Below are 22,473 nucleotides of genomic sequence, written 5' to 3'. Positions count from 1 at the left end.
GCCATGCTGTGATTTGGTACATTTTGAGATTTCTGCAAGAATTGCATTTTTCGGAGATGGGATGGCGAGCACTTCTGTTCTGGAAACTGCTCAGAAATCCCCTTATTGTCAATCTACCTAGGGAAGCCACCCATCCTCTGAATGCTCTAGGTTTATAATTTGTGGCTATGAAGTTTCCTGAGGCTGTGATTATCCTAGAGGTCACCACAGGTCATTTTATACAGTGAGGTCTAGTTTCAAAAAATGGTCTCACTATATGAAATGCCTACTATGGGGACTAACATCATCACACATGAAAACAATTGGGCTCATTTGATCCACAATAGTCTCAACTTTACAGTGATACCCAATTTATGTAATTCAAGACTGTTTAGGGACCCCAATTTGCAGAAATTCAAACACATCCTTTTTTAGAATAGAATAATAAAATAACACAATTATTGTACATGCACAATACTGCATGTTAAGAACTGCATGCTTTTTGCACAAAACTGCATGTGATTATCATAAAGTGTGCATGCCTGTAAAGGGGAGACTCGTGGGTACCCATAGAACCCATTTTCATTCACCTATCTTGAGTTCAGAGGTCAAGGGGTACCTGTGAAAATGGCCATGCCAGTTTTTCCTTGCCAAAAATTTAGCATAGTGGCTGCAGCTTTTTGGATGTTGGATTAAGAGAAAGGTAAAGAAACAGATAGAAGACAGGAAACTGGTGTGCAAGATATCTGGGTGGGGCCAATACTGCTGAGTGAGACTGATCTCTGTTCATTCTCTTGGCTGGCAGTCAGTGCGTTTGGCCACTATAGGATCATGGTCAGGATGGCAGCATGACGGGCAGAGCCGGGCAGCGTTTGCCAGTGTGCCAGGGCCAGAGGGGCAAGCCTATTGAGAAGCAGTGTGATGGACACAATGGGCGCGACAGACTTGCTGCATCAACAGGCTTTTTGCTGCTGTGGCCAGAAATAAACCATAAATACCCCCGCCGGCCTCTACCGACCGCTCGCCAGGCCTCCACACCCACACACACCCTCACACTGAGACAGACAGGAAAGAGAGAAAAGAAAGAGGAAAAACAGAGAGCGTGGCTTGTACGTGGTGCAGTGAAGCACAAGCCATCCAGGTAAACAACAATGAAGTTCATCCCTCTCTCCGACTGGCCTTTCTCTTTTCCTCCCTCCCTGTCCTCTCTGCTATCTGCATCCACATGCTTGCTTCTTAAGTAGCATTTTGTGTGTGCATTATTGATGTCTTATTCTAATGGACACAACTAGGATTTGAGTGAAATAAACAAGTTAAAGTGTGCAAATGTCTCACTGATGTATTAGATTTGTGAACAACAACATCATAGTCCTACCTGTGACCATGTTTTAAAGTTTAATAATGCAGTAAACACTATTTTCCTCCTATAAATTCAACAATTTAAGAGTAAAAATCGTTCTAATGTCTGCACTTATAGCACTAAACAATGTTATTTCTGTGCTTTATAGAGGCAAAATGACAGACCAGCAGGGGACCCCAGACCAGCTGCCTGCAGAGAAGGGCCAAGGAGGGGCTGGAGCCACATATAAGGTACCTAACTGATTAAAACCTTTGCTGGTGATTTCACACATTATCTACAAAATACTGTATGTGTTGAAATTAAGATAAGTCAGAAATACCATGGATTAGGACTTTGCTGAAGGTGGATATCACGTATGGGGAGCAGTAGCTCAGTTTCTGGGGACTTGGCTTGGGATCCGAAGGGTCGTCGGTTCAGGTCCCCGCACGGACCAAGTATGGAATGTGGACTGGTAGCTGAGAGATGCCAGTTTTCCCCCTGTGCCCTTGAGGAATGCAGCGGCTCTCTAAAACTGCTCCCTGGGCACCGTATAATAGCTGCCCACTGCTGAATTTATATGCAGTAGCTAAATTTCACTGTGTGCTGTGCTATGGAAAATGTGTGACAAATAAAATTGGATTTATATTTAAATCCAACTCTCCAACTGTCTTGCAGTTGGCAGTTTTTGAGTACGAGAACTTCCGTGGGAAGAAGGTGGAGTTGTCTGGTGAATGTAAAGATGTGATGGAGAAGACGGAGAGGATTGGCTCGGTCATTGTGGAGTCGGGACCGTGAGTAATCCCTTCATCATTTTTTACTGCATCTACATCCTGTTTTGTAGTTGTGTCCCTTGTTTAGGTGCATTTATAATATGTAATGCATTTTCTCCATGTCGTCAGATGGGTGGGGTTTGAGCGTCCAGGTTTTGCAGGAGAGCAGTTTGTGCTGGAGAAAGGAGAGTATCCTCGCTGGAGCACCTGGACCAACTGCCTGAGTAGCTACAACCTGAGCTCATTCAGGCCTCTGAAAGTGGTCAGTTAGTATTATCAGTGTATATATGAGCACATGTAACTTTCCTGTCAAACAAGATCAAACCTGTTGTTTTTCCTCTCCAGGACAGTGCAGATCATAAGCTGCACCTGTTTGAGAACGCAGGCTTTGAAGGTAGAAAGATGGAGATCGTTGACGACGACGTCCCCAGTCTGTGGGCTCATGGTTTCCAGGATCGTGTGGCCAGCGCTAAGGCTATCAATGGAACGTAAGCTGAAACCCTCCCGGTGCTAAATGTTATTTAAGTATAGTAGATGTTTTTGTTTTTAAAGATATGTCACTACTCTTTCTCCTCCCTCTGAAGGTGGGTGGGATACATGTACCCAGGCTACAGAGGGCGCCAGTATGTGTTTGAGTTTGGAGATTTCAAACACTGGAACGATTGGGGAGCCACTGCACCTCAGATCCAGTCCGTCCGACGTGTGCGGGACATGCAGTGGCACAAGAGAGGGTGCTATATTGTCCCTGCCCCTACACCTCCCAATCCCAATCCCAATCCCGCTCCGAACCCCAGCCCTGCCCCCATCCCAACTCCCAACCCCAATCCTAACCCTGCTCCCAACCCCAAATCCCAAACCCAACCCCAACCTTAACACCAGCACCTCCTACACCAACTGGGACAGGCTAAAGTCCCCAGTCTCTCCACTTCGCCCCCTGTTAGTCTAGAATATCTGATCATGCAATTTTGGAAAAATGTAACTGATTATAATCAAACATGTAAATCTGTTGGAAATAAAGGTTTTGGCCCTGATTTTGGTTTTCTGCAAATTATTGCGTGTTATTTATTATGCATAAGGATGTGTTTTATTCAGAGTATTGCAATGACTGCATGTCTGTGAGGCTAATAGTAATCATTTACACTGGGAAACAGCATTCAAGAAATTGTGTTAATTAAAGTATGATTAAAGGAGCACTTCCACCGATTTTAATCTTAAAGGTCAGTTTAGGGACAGTATGAAAATGATTGATGCCAAGTCGTGTGGCCAGGCGTGTTGAAGACGAATCAAAGGTTGTCGCAGAATCAGCAGCACGATGGACAATGAGCTTGACGGGCAGAGTGTTGTAAAAGATCCACCTGTACAGACTATAAACTGTGGGCCAATCTAATGATAGTCTTCAACCTTTAACACAACTTGATTTTATATCAGTGAAGTTTTCAGTCCAATGTGGCTTCCTGTTCCAGAAGCCTTCAGGCAGATAGGCAGATCTGTATCATTTTTTTATCTCTTGCTTTTTTGATTTCTACAAGTCTGTTAAAATTCATTGAGCGTTAGCAAAAGTGAAATAGTTTTATATTGATGTGGTATGAAAGCAATGGGCATGTGATGCATGCGGGTCTTAATTATAAATAGGCAAATAGGTTAATATTGACAGTAAATGACTGGAGTGCCCCTTTAAAATTAGTAAAATGTGTCCCAACAAAATAGGCCCATCAGTGTTGCCAGATTGGACTGGTTTACGCCCAAAAGGGCTACTTGTGGTTGGGCAGGGAAAAATAAAATGTTTGTCAACATTTGGCAGGGTTTTGAAAATATTGTGAAAACAATATTACCAAACAAACAGTTTTTTTATGGTCAAAAACACAGATACAAAATTCAGTAAACTTCATTGTGTCAACTCACTTATGTTTATTGACTCATTTAATTTGAGAAATATTTGATTGACATGAGTTCAATCGCTGTTAGGGATAAAGGAGGACCTACTTACCTTAATGTCATCATCATTGACATTGTGCATGGGTTGTGATAGCCTATTTATCTAACATTTTATCTTTGGTTATTTAATGTAGATATGAAGCTTTGTATGCTTAGGATGTGTTTTTTCTATGGGCGTAATGGTTTTATGGTTTTACACAGGTTTCTGGCCAGGCTATGATTTGGGCTGTTTTTTAATGAATTGGGTGGGTTTTGATTGGTCTGGAAACTGTCAATCTTAATTGGCAACACTGGCTACAATATAAAACTAATTATACATTTTCAGGTGGAATTTAATTTAATTCTCACTGTGCAATATCATTTTCCACCTGTGCAATTTTTTTAATAGTCTGTTTATTGTCAATACTTACAATACGCGGCCCCTGCCCTCTGGAACTCTCTCCCTCCTGAAATAAGAAATGCTTCATCCATGGACACTTTCAAAAAACACCTCAAGCACCACATGTGCATCAAGGCCTATGATCTCAGCTGACTCTTCCTACACATCACTCTTTTAATTACTTAGCTAGATTTTGTGTGACCCCTTTGTAAAGTGTCCTTGGGCTTCTGAAAGGCGCTATATAAATCCAATTTATTATTATTATTAATACTGTATCTACTGCTCCTGTTTTTATCTTTTATTTAAATGGTTCATATTTTGTTACACTTTGTTTTGCTCTTTTTTTTTTTTTTTTTTACTGTGTTAGCTGATGCTTCTTGTTTTTTTGCATTATCCCCTTTGCTGCTGTACACTGCAAATTTCCCCACTGCGGGACTAATAAAGGAATATCTTATCTTATCTTATCTTAATTAAATACCTGACAAATCAAGGCACTTCACTGCACACTGATGATGCTAAAATATTATAAAAATCCAGTATTGCCATAAAGCAGTTATTGATTTCTAACTTTACCTAATCCACCCAGAGATATTAAAGTAAAAACTAGGTATAAAAGGTGTAAAAAAATATCTGGCAGCTGACAAATTTATATAATCTTAAAGTAGATATCATCATATTGGCCAACCCTAATGGTATTTTTGTCCTTGTAGCTGCTGTATGAAGTTTAATAGGAGATGTGTTCCAGCTGTCCACAGTTAGCAAGGCCTCTCTCAGCACTAACATAATACAACTTTATTGATATGCAACCTGAATTAAATGGGAGTTAGGAGTGGGCAATATGGATAAAATACTCCATCACAATCTATATGTTATTTAATATGTTGATATAGTACATTAATTAAATATCTGACAAATCAAGACACTTCACTGCACACTGATGATGCTAAAATAATATTTATTTTATTTATAAAATTATTTACTAAAACTAAGACTAATAAAGGAATATCTTATCTTATCTTATGGTATTTCAGATCTACAGTAACATATCTGTCAAATGATAAATCTTCTTCAACTTTATTATCATTCTCCAATTCTAATATTATATTATGATCATACATTTTTATGTGCTTATCAATAACAAAATCATGATTCATGAGTCTTTGTTGTGTTGAACCAGAGATGAACTGTCTCTCTGGTTGAATAACAGAACAGGCTGAAACATCTCATTGGTTGAAATCAACGGCTCGAGCGGAGAACGCGCAAAATTTGAAAGTCTGACCGGAAACAACGTTGATAGTTTAGAGAGGAAAACAGTTAGCATGTCACTGCTTCTGTGTATAATAATAAATAACTAGATTATAATTACCTGCATGGCAGTCTGGTGAGTAGACTCATAACGCACGGTTTAGTTAGTCTCTGTAAATATAACTGTTCGACACTTGTTCGTGTCGCGTCAACGGTTTTGTTTGTTAGCTAAGTTAGCTAACGGTAACTTAGCTAGCATGCTAACGGTAACTTAGCTAACGTTAACTAACGGTAAATTAGCTAACGTGCTAACGGTAGCTTAGCTAGCATGCTAACGGCAACTTGGCTAACGTTAACTAACGGTAAATTAGCTAACGTGCTAACGGTAGCTTAGCTAGCATGCTAACTGGACACATTGTTGACATTTGTTGACACAGCTTTTTCCTTCCGTCCTCCGGTGTAACCTTCTTCTACCGTCCTAGATACCATTAATCAGTTATTAGCGTGTTATATTGTATGTATGCTGACGATCTGGCTGTTGTCTCTCCTAGCAGTGCTGGGTTTCAACAGCTGCTGAATATGTGCTCCGAGTATGGGGTCAGATATGATGTGCAGTACAATGCAAAGAAAGAGTGTTGTCATGTTCAAGATTCAAGATTCAAGAGTTGTATTTGCACCTAATATAAATACATTGTAATTCTGAGCAGTTTACACCGAGTCAGCTTTAAGAAAGGAAAAGGTAGAAAAGGCACAAAGTACAGTACAAAATAAGTAGCACATTCAACTCAACACAATAAATAAATAAATAATTAAAATATAAAACGCCTTCAGTGTAGTCAATAAATAAACTAAACTACCATCTGTATAGGAAAGATACCCCCAGATTATTTTTAAAAATAAAATAAAAAAATAAAAATAAAATAAAATAAAAAATGTATTAATATATTTCAGACAATTACACAGTGGAAGGCAACATATTGCACAGCATTACAGTCCATTCAGTTCAGGTGTACTGTTTGTCCTATGGAGGTGAGATGTGGGGTATTTGTGTCCCTCTTTAACATCCTTTGCCACCAGTGTTATTGTAGCTGTGGAAGAAGCTGTTGTGAAAGCAGAAGGTGCTCTGTGAGTGGAGATGCTCTCTGGCCTGTGGTGCCTCAGGTTGTGTCCTGACACATTGGGACACATTGTTGACATTTGTTGACACAGATTTTTTCTTCAGTCTTCCGTTGTTCTTTAACCATCTTCTATCGTCGTCGTAGATATACCATTAATCAGTTATTAGCGTGTTATATATTTATATTTCCTTTCACTTAATTCGTCCTACTGTGTGTCATTTCTCTCAGGTTATCTGTTGTTAAGAAGCTATGTTGAAGTTCAAATACCAGAGTCAGGGATGCCTGAAAACGCTGCTGCCGTCCTCTGCGGACCCCATCACCAGCCGCAGCTCCAGACTCAACCAAGTGTTTCAGGTAAGGTTATGTATATGTCTAATTGTCCTGATGCCATTAACTGTGCATATGCAAACACTTTGTACAGTTTAAAACCAGCCGCAGTAGTAACTGTCAGTAGCTGACTTCCTTTTCCTGTGTTTCTGTATTGTCCCCAGGGCCGAGTCAGCCTGTGTGGGCAGCAGGGAGGATGCACTCTAGGTCGGGAAGAGTTTCTGGAGGCTCTGCTGCTGCTGTACCAAGAGTGCATCTCCCCAGAACTTATGAAGATACAACATGTGGCAAACTTCGTCAATAAGTGTAAGCATACATTTAACACATGTTTGTTTGTTTCAGTCCAATCCAGTATTTTCCAATCACATTTGTTGATACAGTCTGTATCAGTGATGTAGCTGTTTCAGCTTTTAAGACATACATATTTAGCTGTTGTTTTGCTGTTCTTGTTGTTTTTGAAGACCATAATACTTTTATTCTGTTTCTATTTCACATTTTTTACACTATGCAGTAGGGCTGCACAATTTTGAGAAAATATCTTATTGTGATTATTTTGACTGATATTATAATTGCGATATGATTTCAAGTCAAGTCAAGTTCAACTTTATTGTTATTTTTCCACATACAAAGTACACAGCTAAAACGAAATGTGTTGCTCGCGGACCAAGGTGCAAACACAGACATACAAAAACAGTCTCAAACAGAACATAACACAGTGAACAAAGTGCAATAACGCAGCAGAATAAAAAGTGGATGACAGAATGATTAACAGAGTACAAGCAATCAGGTCTTTAAAAGTACTATTTATAAAAACCCAATGACTCTGCAGTAATTATCCTTATATAAATACCTAAAAAATAGATAAATAGAAGTGACAGTGTAAATAGTAGACCTGAAATGTCTGTTTCATGTCCAGCATGAGATGTTGGGATGTGTAAGAAAATATTGAAAAAATCGAATATCACAATATTATGTTTTGTGATACTGTATTGATTTTTAATTAATAGTTTACATGCAAAGATTAACTCAGTCAATACTTTATTTCATTGGTTCATTGATAAAAAAAATCCCAATATATCACCTTGCTTACAGTATCGTAATATATTGCGATATATTGAATCATAAACCCTGTATCATGTTAATAATCACATCGCCAGATTCTTGCCAATACACAGCCCTAATTTACAATATTAGAGGGAATGACATTTTTACATCATTATTCTCTTTTTCACTGAAAAACATATAAAAATGATTATTTAGTGATTTTTGCGGGGATCTGTACCAAACAAAGATGTTTTCTTAAGTCTGTAGAACGTTATGTGTGGGCCATGACATCTCTACTATTTAATTTAAAATGCTATTTTGACACACATTTCACCTTTAACAAATTTTGCAATTCCTGCGCTTTGAAAATTGCTATTGGCCATATTGCAATTTTGATAAAATTTTGATTAATTGTGCAGCCCTACTATACAGTGACATCCTAAAAAGAGATCACTAAAAATTCAGATTTCACAACTAGCAATAATAGACCATAAATGCAATATTGCTACTATCAGGCAGATAGAATTTATTTAATACCAACACCAATTGTATGTATATGTAACTTCGTATCTCAATAGAATTATGTTTTGTATTTGTGGTATCTTTACAATTTTACATCGTAAAAGTTGTTTGACTTCATTTCAACAATGAAAAACCTTTGTGTGTTTGTGTGTGTTTGTGAAACAGTTTCTGAAGTGGTCTCAGAGCTTCGGGACATGCAGCCTGCTCTTCATGACTTTGAACTGCGTGCAGTGGTGGGTCGTGGTCGCTTCGCTGAAGTCCAAGTAGTCCGGGAGAAGGCCACTGGGGATGTTTGTGCACTGAAAGTCATGGACAAGGCAGTTTTACGTACTCAAGAAAATGTAAGTAACTACTCTTACAGAGTAGTCAAATATAGAAAATACTTTTTAGAAAGTTGTTTTTCTTTTTTTTTTTACATTTATCATTTGGCTTTGCCACATAAAAGGCCTTTTATACCAATGACATTTAATATGTCAAAGTAGGAAAAGCACAGAAAAGCACAGAAATAATAAAACTAATGATTACTGAATTCCATTTAGCTACTTCAGTTTCAGGTTCCTGGTATTGTGCATGCTGACTCACTGTCACACTGTCCTGACTTACGGGGACATGTAGTCATTGTTAATGTTGTTAACATCTGTGCTTTTCCTGCTCTGAAAAGCACAGAAGGTGTTTTAAGACCATGACATTTTGTCCAAGCATTTCTTTCAACCAGTATCAACGGCTAAAGCCAAGCTCAGTTGCTGTGAGAGTTATGATTTAGGGATTCTAAAGGTTCATTAATGACTTTAGACACATTTCATATAACCATGACATGGGCATTCAAATAAATTAAATATATTTTTCCTCCCAATTTATTTATTTTGTTTTCAGTACACAGTATCAGTAATATATGGTAATCAACATATTCCTGTTTGCGACAATAAAGAATAAATAAAAGATGATAATAACCAAGGGATGAAAACATGGTTCTCAACCTTTTTCATGTCAAGGAGCCCTGAATTGGTACACATTATGTAATGGACCCCAGTTTGATAAGATTTCGCTTCAGGAACCCCCACCTTAAAAGATATTCGTTGTTAGATAATTAAGACCAGAATTCTGTAGTTGTCAACTACAGTTGGGGAGATAACAGTGGAGAAAGTGAACCTATGATCAGCAGTCACTTTTAGGACTCTTACTCACATTGCTCACTTCTATAGTGAATTAAATAGTGATCATCAACTAGTTGACCCCTAGTTGAGATCCACTCAACACTAACAAAAGTTGCGAATACAAAGTGACCTAAAGATTTTTAAGAATAACATCGCCGCTGACTAATTCTGACTACAACATTATGTTGTTTATCACCAAATAAACATAGGAAGAAGATAAATTGAGAAGAAAAGTGTATACAAAGCTGTATCTGTTGGACTCAAAAAGTTTTAAGCAAAAGTGTTTGTCATTTTTGCATCTTCATCTCCCATGCAATCATTTTACTGTGCATTTGTTGTTCCAAAGTGTCAGTCTGAAAACAGCCCACTGGAGGGTGCTGTGGGGTTGAATACTACATGACAAAATGTGGGTACATTATCTGACAGCTGTGCTCTCTGGCATGTGACTAATAGAACAGATCTTAGTCAGAATTGTACATGAGCGGCGACAGGAAGGGATCTGAAGTGAGCAATACAATGAACAACTTGCATGAACAAGAAATGTTTGGCTCAAGCCACCTGTGACTACTTTGCATAATTTGACAAAATGTCATCCCATTTATAAAACTAGCAACATGAACTGAAGCTATGAAAGGAAGGCATGAATTCTTAGTATTTCAAAGTTTGATATGTGCATTAAGGTCTCGGTTTAGACGGTTTATTTAAAAACAAAAACAAATGTAAACCCCTTCTCAGTGTTTTAGACAGATGAGTTATGTGGTTGATACACTACTCACAATAACTATTTGTGGCACACTGCTGTTGCATTTATTTAATGCATATATGCTGATGGCCTTTTTAATTCTTCTCAGGTGGTTTTTCATGAGGAGGAGCGGAGGATCTTGGCTCAGAACAGCAGTCCCTGGATCCCGCAGCTTCTCCACGCCTTCCAGGATAAAGATCATGTCTACCTGGTGAGATGGCATTTTTTTTTCTGATCTTGAAGACTGAAATGACTATCTTACATAAATTTCTCCTTGTCAGAGGCTCTTTACTGAAACTGCCACAGGCGAAACGAGAGTAATTGTGTAATAAACATACCAAGTAAATAGCACACGCTGTCTAGTACTTGGTGGGTGTATTATACATTTCAATATCCAGGATCATTACTAGGGGTGTAATTGATTCAATGATCAACGATCCAATATATCGATGCTAAGTGAAAATATCGATACATATAATTATATTTAAGATACGTCTTTATTTTTAAACTCCCACTCCATATTTATTATTTTTATTAAAAAGAATAGATTGTTTTTGTATTTTAAATGTCTGGAAGAGCTCAGTAATAAAATTGTCAAATCATATTTTACAGACTTTGTAATATCAGCAAATACCTTATCGTTGTCCAAAGAATCTATATAATATCGTATGGTGATGAAACTTGTGATTTACACCCCTAGTCATTACAGACCTTTATGTTGTAGTGTAAGTCTGAAGGTACTTCAGTTATTAACGGAAGTATAAAACCCCCCTAGCTCAACCATTGTTAACAAGAGAGGCTGCTTTAACTGCAGATGTTTGTGTTTTCTGAATGAACTCCTGTCAGTGAACTGAACCAGATGGGGGTGCAATGGTCCCCATTTGAAAAAAAAGATCTGGAGTCATTCAATTTGCACACAATAGCACCGACCATGCTATGGTTTAAAAGTGTTAGTAGTCAAAGATTCAATTGATATTCCATGATCTTATTTTCTAGGTGTGGTCTCCTTACACAGAGAGTAACATATTATAAAAGCAGTTGTTTGCAACTGTATGAGTTGTTGGCATATTCACTCAAAATCTTTAATCACATTTATTTGAGTGAGACGAAGCCTCTATAGTAGCAGTGGCATAGAACGACCCACTGAGGCTTCTGTTGGTGACTGTTAAATAAATATTATTTGGTATGTCCTTAATATCGGTTGATAGTTAGTTACTTGTGTTAAAATTATACTCCTTAATGCTGTCTTGTCTTCTAGCATTTTGGGAAACCTCCTTGTTTGCCATAAAAACCACAGTTAGATGAGAAAAGAAGAATAGTCAGGATGTGTTTACCTTGCTGAACTCAAAAAGTAGAAGCAGGCGAAAGAGTCGATCTCCTTCAATAGTGAAAAAAATCAACCTTCCACCAACTCCAAAACTGCCCACTGGGCCTGACCTTTGTTGTTCAAAAATAGCTCCAGTGTATATAAGTTACCTGCTTCTCCAACCGCAATGTCTTGGTTTTTATTCCTATACATGTACAGAGTATAACATAGCTTATTTTCATAGAAAGCTGTGTACAGGAAAAACTATATTGGAACGTCATTCTTTCCTTTTCTTTCACTGCTGTGGTTTCCAGAACGTGACTATTAAAACAGTTAAGATCAGTCAGAATAGTGCATGAGCTGCTACAGTACAGGAAGGGATCTGACGTGAGCACTGAAAGGAACAACTTGTACTTAGAAGAAATGCTTTGAAGCAGGGGGGGTAATATTGATAGCCTCGTTCAAAAGTGGAAAACAAAATCACCTTCCAGCAGCTTTCAGTTTTGTTGTATTATCATGTTGGCCTGCAGACTAGTAGCCACCAGTATAGCTAAGAGTCACCAGGGTTTTGTTCAGATTAACGACATTATTCAATGCTGGCAACTCCGCTGGACAGGACCTCTGAGGTGCTGCAGTCTTTCGGCCTAGCTGTTGTTGCTCAAATTGTGATTTAGTAGCTAATTACAATTAGAGCTGCAACGATTAATCGGTTAGTCGATCTACAGAAAAATAATCGCCAACTATTTTGATAATCGATTGATCGTTAAAGTAATTCTTCATGCAAAAATGTCATTAAATGCTGTTTTTAGCCTCTCAAATATTGAGATTACCTGCTTTACTCGTTTTATATCATATTAAAGTGAATATTTTTGGGTTTTGGACTGACAAAACAAGACATTTATAGACATCGCCTTGGACTTTGAGAAACTGGGATGGACATTTTTCAATATTTTCTGACATTTTATAAACCAAACAATGAATTGATTAATCAAGAAGAAATAAATGGCAGATTAATTGATAATGAAAATAATCAATAGTTGCAGCCCAAATTACAATTATAATCTCAATTTCACATTCCAGAAACTACAACTGCAAAAAAAAGTGAGAAAAATATGACAATAAAGCTGAGCTAACTGTTTCCCCAAGCATCCTGTGTTTCACTTATAAGTAAAACAACCCCTGGATCTTTGTAATTAAAGGACCAGTGTGTAATAATTAGGGGGATCTATTGGCAGAAATGGAATATAATATTAATCAGTATGTTTCCTTTAGTGTATAATCACCTGAAAATAGGAATCGTTGTGTTTTCGTTACCTGAGAATGAGCCGTTTATATCTACATAGGGAGCGGGTTGAATTAATGGATGATCTTCCTCCCTTGACTCTGGCTAAGGAGGTAACCAGGCATATTTTCCAAAATGTTAGTGTCCCTCTAACAGTCTAATCTTCAGCCGTGAAGCACAGTGTCAGCGTCCAGTGTAAACATCGTTAAGGCTGTTAACCTCACAGAGAATCTATATTTTCTCTGATGACCTGATGACTGGCTTAAGGTGCAGGAAAACAGCCTTTCCTGCCTGGCCAAGCCTCATACTGTATACCGCCCTTTGTTTTTCTTCCACTCCCCCTCTCCTCATACCTTCCTTCATGCCCCCTGCATGTCTCCATTCTTTCTCTTCCTCTCTCCTCACTCCCCCTCAGTCTCCCCGTGCTCCCTAACTGAGCATGGAGGAAAATACAAAGCATCCATCTTTATCCGTGTGTCAGAGAGGCACCCAGTCTCCCTGTTGCTAGGTAACACTGGAGAATGCTCCCGTTCATTCAGACTCGCCGACCATTCATGCACCAGAGGCTCTCGCCTGTTGTGGCTGTATGGCTGCCACCATATAGCTCAAATCAGCCTGACCGATGCCTTTCGGCTCAGCATGCAGAAAAGAGAACTTGAGTCAACCGCGGTTGATTTGTTGATTTAAAAACTTTAAATATGCTTAATGAGATATCTTTTGTTGTTGTTGTTGTTGTTGATGTGGCGGCATGTTGCTTTGACTGTAAACACATCTTGCTTTAGACCGTGATCACAGATACACAAAGAGGTTGCAGTTATAGTCGGGGTATTTTTAGCTATCGCAGACCATTCCTTTGACTGCAGTATCACAGATAAATCTGCAATAGTATTCAGTGTTACATAACTGAATCTATAATGAGGAAGCAACCCTATAAGCTTAAAGCTGAATAGAGCTTTGATGTGAGCTCAAACACATGTAGTCCTACACTTGTTGCTTTGTTTTTCTTTCTAAATATAGGCCTATTCATTAGGCATTCATAAATGTTTCAACAGCGCGTGATACCTGTTAATTTTAATCACATTAATTCATTCAAATTGCGTAGTTTTATGCTGACTGTTTCTGACTGCATACAAATGTGTCTTCAGGCGATGGAGTACTTGCCAGGCGGAGACTTGATGTCCCTGCTAAACCGATACGAGGATCAGTTTGATGAGTCCATGGCTCAGTTCTATTTGGCTGAGCTGGTCGAGGCCATTCATGCTGTCCACCAGCTGGGCTATGTTCACAGGTAAGAGTCCAGCCACTGAATCCAACCTCTCAATGATGAAGGCCTGATGTTTCAAGGCTTTGAGGAGCAATATAACCCTCTGAGACCCACATTAGACCTGTCCTTGTCTTTTTTAAGGGGGTACAGGCCAGGGGGTCTTTAGGGGGAGATAGCAGGTCAACAGTAGAAAAGGCCATGCTGTGATTTGGTATCAAAAACTTTTGACATTTGGAGATGATGTACCTAGGAAAGCCATCCATCCTCTGAATGCTCTAGGTTTCCAGTTTGTGGCTGTAAAGTTTCATGAGGCTGTGATTATCCTAGAGGTCACCACAGGTCATTTTATACAATGTGGTCAAATTACAAAAAATGGACTCAATACAATAAAATGGATACTTTGGGGACTAACATCATCCCACGTGAATACAGTTGGGCTCATTGGATCCACAAGACTCTCAGCTTTACAGTGATACCCAATTGATGTAATTCCAAGACTGTTTCAGGGACCCCAGTATGCAGGAATATTCAAATACACCATTTTAGAATAGGTGAAAATAACACATTTATGCTGCATGCAAAAAACTGCAAGGTTTTTGCCCCAAACTGCATGTGATTATCATAAAGTGGGCCTGAAAGGGGAGACTCGTCGGTACCCATAGAACCCAATGTCAGTGACATATCTTGAGGTCAGAGGTCAAGGGACCCCTTTGAAAATGGCCATACTCTACCAGTTTTTCCTTGCCCAAATTTAGCCCAGCTTTGCAGCCTCCTTCTGGACAAGCTAACATGACATGGTTGGAACCAATGGATTCCTTAGTTTTTCTAGTTTTATATGATATCTGTACCTTCACTCTCACGCGGGTCTCAGAGGGTTAAGGAAGTAGGTCAGAGATCCTCACTAAATGTCATTCTTTGCCTTTTGTTTTCACTTGAATGCACATAATTCAGGAAAACATTAACTAGACATGAAAAATGCAGCATTGTAATTTAACCTGGAGCACTCTGTGTGATATTATGTAATACAAAAACATTGCTGGAGTTTACAAATGTGTTCCATTAACATCAGAGCGGTGGACATATTACAGTACTCGGGCAACAAACAGCTCTGTAAAAGCAGTATCAAATCCCTTCTTAACTATCCACTTGCAGAGACGTCAGACCAGAGAACGTTCTCATCGATCGGACTGGTCACATTAAGCTGGCAGACTTTGGATCAGCTGCCAGGCTGACTGCTAACAAAACAGTAAGTAGATTACAGAGTTTGCTCGACGTATTGACTTCAGCGTGCTTGACAGGGACATCATTGTGTTTTATTAATGTGCTTCCAGGTTGCATCTCCCGCAGTGTCTGGTGGGACCCAGGACTTCCTCTCCCCCGAGGTCCTGGCAGCCATAAATGGGTCTCACAGCACCTACGGGGTTGAGTGTGACTGGTGGTCCCTTGGGGTCATAGCGTATGAGATGATCTACACCAGGTTACCTTTTTCTGGTGGTACTTCCACCAAGACAGTCCACAACATCCTCAACTTTCAGGTACATAGACTGTCAGCTCAGGTGCTGACATTGGTCACTAATTGTATCTGATCTGTAATTGTCTGCTGCCTATTTATCATTCCAGTGGATAGTCAGATTTACCTGAACTAATACTAGGTCTGTCCCGAATACCATTTTTTGGGCTTCGAAGCTTCGATGAGAAATATTTGAAGGTATTCAAAGCTTCACGGCGCAACAGGCTGACATGTTCTTCTGTCTGTCCGTCTCCATCTCCCTCGTTTCAGTGCCCGAGACTGTGCTGCTGCCGCACTACTGTACACAGACACGCACCTCTACACTCAACAAACAGCGATATCCGTCTAAGAATAACTAATAATAATTAATGTTGAATATCAATAGTGAATAATGTTTTGGGATTATTCCTTATTTTATGTGCTACTTTGGGATTGATACATTATTATTACATACATAAACAAACAAAAAGGAAGCATACTGATCGAATACTGATTAAGAGGTCAATTACCAATGCAGTAGTCGAAGTTTCGACGAATTTGGGTCAGCCCTAGTCTGTTGTCTGCTGCCTAGTTACCATTCCCAGTATACTCAATGAAAACATGATTTACCTGAAGTAATACCTTATAAGTCTATGCATCATTTAATAATTCCTTGTCTATGTTTTTGCCCACAGCGCTTCCTTAAGTTTCCGGAGGAGCCGCGGGCCAGTAAGCAGTTTGTAGACCTGCTGCAGAGCTTGCTTTGTGGAGCCAAAGAGCGACTGGATTTCCAGGGACTCCGCTGTCACTCTTTCTTCTCCAGTGTAGACTGGAACCACTTAAGACAAGGTGAGGAGACTCCTCTCCCTGGAGACTCTGTTCTTCTGTCTTCCCAGTGGAAATGTTCAATTTAGCTTGAAACGACGGTGTGTGGCTGTAATCACGTTACTGCACAGATGATATACGACTAGTTGTCAAATATTAATGTTGTTTATGATATACATAAGTGTACTGTGTGCGTGTGGTTGCACATAGACAACAAACGGCAATTGCGCTGCCAGTGGTGTAGTAAAATAATGAGATTCTGTGTGCCGTTGGCAGTAGGCCAGCTCTTTCCTGAGGAGAATGGGAGGGAGGCAGAGACAAGAAGCGAGGCAGACAGAGTAAAGATCTGCAACTCATCTGCTTCTCAACAGACGCAGCAGCACAAATCTTTTACGCTAGTAGCGACAGCAGACACGCTCTGTGGCGGAAATGCATGTGTTGGACGTCCTTGTTGCCATCAAATCAGAGACTGCACAGAATGACAAAGAGTTTGTCATTTTCACCTAACCAGCTGTGGGAAAACACACCCATAACATTCACATTATCAGTGAAGCATCGTCACGTTAAAGAGAGGTTCTGTAATTCACACACGTGTAGCTGCATGGGTGATGAGTGTTTATTTTGCTGTGCAGAACACCGCGTGTCTTCAGACGAAGATCAACCCTCCTTTTTGTGATTCTGAAGCGATTATCAAACATTGCTATGTATTATAATATTCCTATTAACACTGAATATTAACGAATCTAGTTGTTTGTTCGAAATCCTCATGGTTATCGGCAGACTAGGATACAGTGTTTGGGATGCAGGAGGCTGTTTGTGCCTCTGTGTGTGTGTGTGTGTGTGTGTGTGTGTGTGTGTGTGTGTGTTAAAGAGAAGATTTATTGATTTTTTTTTTTTCTTAATTATATTAATTTATTGTCTTTGAGTAATAAAGATAAAAAAGAGAATCACATGCATAAATGTTTGGATTAAAATATAGACTTGGTTTATTGATAATTGGACACAGATAGAGCTTTATGCTTCAGCTTTGGCTCCAGCTGATTAGCTTGCTCTGCTGCAGTGAGGGAGAGCGAGTGAGCGAGTGTGTATGAGAGAGAGAGAGAAGGAGGGAGGGAGGGACAGAGAGGCAGCATGTGCATCAACGCGCGACTTACCGCACTCTAGGCTCCCACAGCTCTGCTCCGTTCCTCCTCCCTTCCTTTCTCTCCCCTTTCTCCTTTTTATTTTTTACATTTATATTTTACTACTTAGTTCGTTGCTGCTTCCTCTTTTTTTTTTTTTTTCTAGCCCTCTCTCACACCATCCTTTCCTCCTGCAGTTCTCCCGCCTTTCGTTCCTGCGTTGCACGCTGAAGATGACACCTCTAATTTTGAGGAGCCGGAGCAGGCAGCCCCCCGGCCAGCCTCAGCAGCCCAGCGAGGAGCTCTGCCAGTGGGCTTCCAGGGCCAGGATCTGCCCTTTCTAGGCTGGTTCTTCAGCAGAGCGTTGACAACATTGGCCAAAACTGAGTAAGTGCTACCTGTTTACTAGGCATTGTTTGGCTTTTTTTCATAGACGACCCCTCTTTCTTCCTGTAGTCCCCCTGCATACACCTCTCTAACACACCTTTGTTGGTTAAAGACCCCATGCATGGTACCTTTGGCTGCCGTTGGACTCCTCATTACCAAGGCAACAAAATCCAGGTAGCCTTGTTTCAGGTGACCTAGTGTGGTGCCCTGGGCAGTTGGTGTTGTGTCCCTGTCATTAGCGTTGTGCCTGTTGGGGCCAAAATGGGTTTGGCCATATGCTGTGTCAGACAAGGAACGAGGGAGGGGAGGGATCCCCCTGTTCTCCGGTGTTCTCTTCTTCTGATTCCTGTTTTTGTGCTTTGGGGTGACATGTAGTTGATCTGATGCATAGATAGATCAAATGAATGGACCGGAGGATGCGAGCTGGCGTTATCTTGCCATCAGTGCTGATTGGTATGCGGCTGAGTGTGTCAATGAGGTTTGCTGAGAGGTGGAACCCCAGACACAGGCACACTCCCACCCCTCGCTGCTGTTATTGTGCTTTCTCTGTTACCGTGCAGCATAATGGGCTCCTGACTTTTACAGCATGGGTTTTGGGACTGTAATTATCCCTAATGGTGTTTGGCTTTTTAACCTCTGATAATAATGCAAGAGGATGGGTTTCATTTCTGTAGCCCTGTGGCAGTGCTCTAGCAGGTTAATGGTCCTGGAGACTGCGGATCATGACAAGCAGCAGCAACAGAAAGGGAAGAAAAAGCGTTAGCAGATTAGACAGGGAAAAGGATGAGAGCTCAGATTGGGGGAGAGAATCTATTTCTATGGTTACTACCGTGATGTTTTTTTTTCCCAGTCCCCACCCCCATCTTTACCCGTCTCATCTCCTCCTCTTATTTTCTCCCTCTTCTAATGTCTCTGTCCCTTGCTGTTACACCATCAGTCATCTGTTCATGGTTTTTAACTGAAGCCAGTCGCTTTCTGTGCTGTATTTGATTAAGAGGAGCTCATAGAATGTGTCAAATTTGTGTGTGGGTGCATGCATATGCCTGTACACAAATTCCCCATTACAATGCCAAAAAGGAAATAGAAATGAACCCAGAGCCAGGCATAATGAAATGCTAATCATGCGTTTTAGGGGTTCCTGTTATTCTGGTTTTTGTTTTTTCATTCTGTGTGAACTTGTCTGTCTGACTCCTCATTAGTAAAACTCAACAACAAAATCCCCTTAACAGCTTGCCTCAAATTTATGAGAAGGTATCTGTGGTTTAGTGTCAGAAAACCATCTTTTTGAAAGGTGGCTTGAATAAACTCTTCAAAAAGCTGCCTTTTTTAGATAATATAGGACAATATCGAAGTGTTTTGATAAATTGTACACAATATATTTCACAAGTTGTGATTATATTTGTGTCGGATGGTCAGTCATCTAACACTTTGGTCAAGATCAGGACATCTTGACAACTACTGACCAGATCGCCATGCATGGTTACTGCCAGATGGCTGTGGTGTGGATGTTCATAGTCCCCAGAGGATGATCCAGGCGACTGACTTTTCATTAGTGCCATCATCTGGTCAGAATTTCCCCAAGTCGTGGTATCTCAGAATCTAATAGGGCTGTGTATTGGCAAGAATCTGGCGATACGACGATACACATCATGATGTAGGGGTTGTGGTTCGATATATTACGATACTGTAAGCATTGTGATATATATATTTTGAAGTCTAATTTTAGGAAAACTGTCATAGTACAAAAAACAAACAAACAAGTTTACTTTTTCATGCAATCAGAAAAGTGGGATCTGCATTTGCATTTATCACAGTCCCTCTAAGATCCAACATTGTAGCACTATTTTGAGAGGGTACATACACGGAGAGGGCGCATCTCTTTGCAAATTAAATAAAGTATTAACTGAGTTAATCTTTGCATGTAACTATTAATTAAGAATTAATACAGGGTTTTTGAGAATCAGTGTCACAAAACATATCGCAGTATTTTCAATATTTTCGATATTTTCTTACACCACTAGAATATAACGGTCCAATTTTAAAGAAATCTGCTGAGGACATTAAAGGTCTTTGCAGGATGATTCCTTATGTTTTTTAATGACCCTCTGACCCGTCCTCTAGTGCCCCCATCAGGCTGAGATATACACTTCTTGGACACATTAAAAAAAATCTAAATGGGAAATTGTTGTGAAAATTACTGAGCCCATTTGTGCTCTACAGCAGATAAACCCTTTTTGTTATATGATGTCCCACAGCCTTTCCTCCAGCGCCAGCCACAGGAAAAACTTTAAATCTTTAGCCCCACCACTGGTAAGACTAAAAAATAGAAAAAACTTGCCCATGTGTGTTCAGGGTTCATTGTTAACTGCCCGTCAATTTTTACTTGCCCCTATACAAATTGTTTTATTTATTAGCGGTTATCAAATAGCAACAAAGACAAAAAGTTAATTATCATGTTTAATCTTTATTTACGTAAATTAATCTGGAATTTCACCTACATCCTCCAACGCCATAGCAAAGAAGCGAGATGGCTCACTCCTTAGCTACTTCTATCATCGGCTCTGGAGATTCCTTTTTACCATGTGTTGCTAGATTTTGTAGCCTGAAGTGGCATTTTACTTGACAGCAGCTTGGCTATTTAAAAATCGCAGGTTTGTGCAGGATGTCCCATGTTGCGCTAGTGACGATTTTCTCAGTGGTCTGCAGTGTTTTAACTTCACCTTCTAGTATCGGTTCAGCTCGCTTCGAACCCCGACTGAGGTGGTACCAAAAATGGAGTGGTTCTGTTGGTACCATCCACAACTGCTGCTGATGGAAATGCAAAAATAACCGTTCTAATGTGTAACAAACTGACCTGGACTGGACTGCTTGGTAGAAATGTGCCATTGCCATAATGTATACCAGGATGTGCGCAAGCTTCTGGTCCCCCACCGGCCATATCCTCTTGCGCGCTGCAGCAGCCTCGCCCTCTCTCCGCCACATTTCTTTGGCCATAAACTCTGGCTCGAATAAATATGGCTGAATATCAGAGTCAGCCAAAACACTATAAAATGTATCCTCGTCCATAACATCCTCTGCAATCATACTTTAGGATGTCATTTTCGCTGTTGGAAACGTAACTAGTTTGCAATACAAGCGAAGAGAACAAGGAAGTTCTGTTTTTGAGCATCATCTAAAGCATGTGCAGATGCAGGAAGAACGACAGATTTTGCAGCTTCAAACTCTGCTTTCTCTGTCAGTATAGCACGCACTGAGTAATTTATTGCTTCAATCGACTACATTTACCATCAACACTGATTGAACATCCACATAAAACGTGGCAAATTTTCCCTTTAAGTTTGCTAATTAACTGCATTTGATCTATTGTGGTCCACATTTTTGCGTGCATCTATAGTATGACTGGAGGTGTTTATTTGGTTATTGGTTTCTTCAACATTGATTTTGTGTTTTTATTAGTTTAGTTGAAGCTCAAGATTTAAATTAGAAAATCATAGTCGGTGGTATTTTTCCACTTTCTACAAAAAATGACTGAAGGTTCCCTGATGAATCCCCTCCCTCTGCAACCCTGCTTGTGTAGGATTATGGGCGTTTGTTTGCACTTCCATCGGTGTGTGCATGGATGTTTTATATTATTTTTTGTTTACCCATCAGTGCTGCAAAAGCCTTTAACTTGCATACTTTTCCCTGAGTCTCTGTCTCCCTTTGATTCTCTTCAATAATGCAGTCTGCACTGGCTACTCATTTATTTTCCCTCCACAGTACATGAGACATGACAACTACCATATTCCTCAGCCAAGAAAAGAGCGGTCTGGCATTTTCTCTCTTGTAAAAACATGTACTTCCTATTTTGCCTGATTTTTAGAACAGTAAATTCTGGGAGAAAACAGTTGAAGGCAGAGAAGAAATCCATCCATCCTCACGTACAGTTAAAATTCATCATGCCATGACAGTTTTAAGAGAAATCAGATAAAAGGAAAAAAAAAACATGCAACTCGATGCTGAAAACCCCCAGCTGAGGACGTTTAAATTGTCGCATTATCCGTACAGTAGCCCCCCAAAACGATTCATCTAAGCACTGGAGAACTTTATGAATTTTGATGTCTAACATCAATTTTTAATTGGCAACAGATTCAGTTTGCTGGAGCGCCTCCTCATTTAATCTGGATTCCTGTGAAAAAGGCTGGTTGGGGTGTTGCTGTTTTTGTTAGAGATGTGAGTCAAATGTGTGTGTGTTTCTGTACACTC

General features: G+C 39.9%; 2 protein-coding genes across 5 annotated transcripts in view; both read left to right on the top strand.

Annotated features, from left to right (window-relative positions):
• The first annotated feature begins 812 nt into the window (after positions 1–812).
• Positions 813–3,136, top strand: LOC119490052 (beta-crystallin B3-like). Its single transcript, XM_037773239.1, has 6 exons — positions 813–1,120; positions 1,488–1,569; positions 1,994–2,109; positions 2,218–2,350; positions 2,434–2,576; positions 2,673–3,136. The coding sequence occupies exons 1-6, from the start codon at positions 828–830 to the stop codon at positions 2,959–2,961; spliced, it is 1,056 nt and encodes a 351-aa protein (XP_037629167.1). The 5' UTR covers positions 813–827; the 3' UTR covers positions 2,962–3,136.
• A 2,500-nt stretch (positions 3,137–5,636) lies between these two features.
• cita (citron rho-interacting serine/threonine kinase a) overlaps positions 5,637–22,473 on the top strand; it is a 55,629-nt gene continuing 38,792 nt past the window's right edge. For all 4 annotated transcript variants that reach the window (XM_037776775.1, XM_037776747.1, XM_037776767.1 and 1 more), the window contains exons 1-10: positions 5,637–5,783; positions 6,994–7,119; positions 7,257–7,398; positions 8,824–8,999; positions 10,664–10,765; positions 14,288–14,430; positions 15,559–15,652; positions 15,738–15,941; positions 16,591–16,744; positions 18,039–18,228. In XM_037776775.1, the coding sequence (XP_037632703.1) occupies positions 7,015–7,119; positions 7,257–7,398; positions 8,824–8,999; positions 10,664–10,765; positions 14,288–14,430; positions 15,559–15,652; positions 15,738–15,941; positions 16,591–16,744; positions 18,039–18,228 (1,310 nt within the window). In that variant the 5' untranslated portion in view covers positions 5,637–5,783; positions 6,994–7,014. The remainder of the gene's footprint in view (positions 5,784–6,993; positions 7,120–7,256; positions 7,399–8,823; positions 9,000–10,663; positions 10,766–14,287; positions 14,431–15,558; positions 15,653–15,737; positions 15,942–16,590; positions 16,745–18,038; positions 18,229–22,473) is intronic.

Source organism: Sebastes umbrosus, chromosome 1, assembly GCF_015220745.1.
Source record: "Sebastes umbrosus isolate fSebUmb1 chromosome 1, fSebUmb1.pri, whole genome shotgun sequence".
Lineage (NCBI taxonomy): Eukaryota > Metazoa > Chordata > Actinopteri > Perciformes > Sebastidae > Sebastes > Sebastes umbrosus.
The sequence above is the reverse complement of the archived record's forward strand: the minus strand, read 5'-3'. Positions and strand labels throughout refer to the sequence as shown.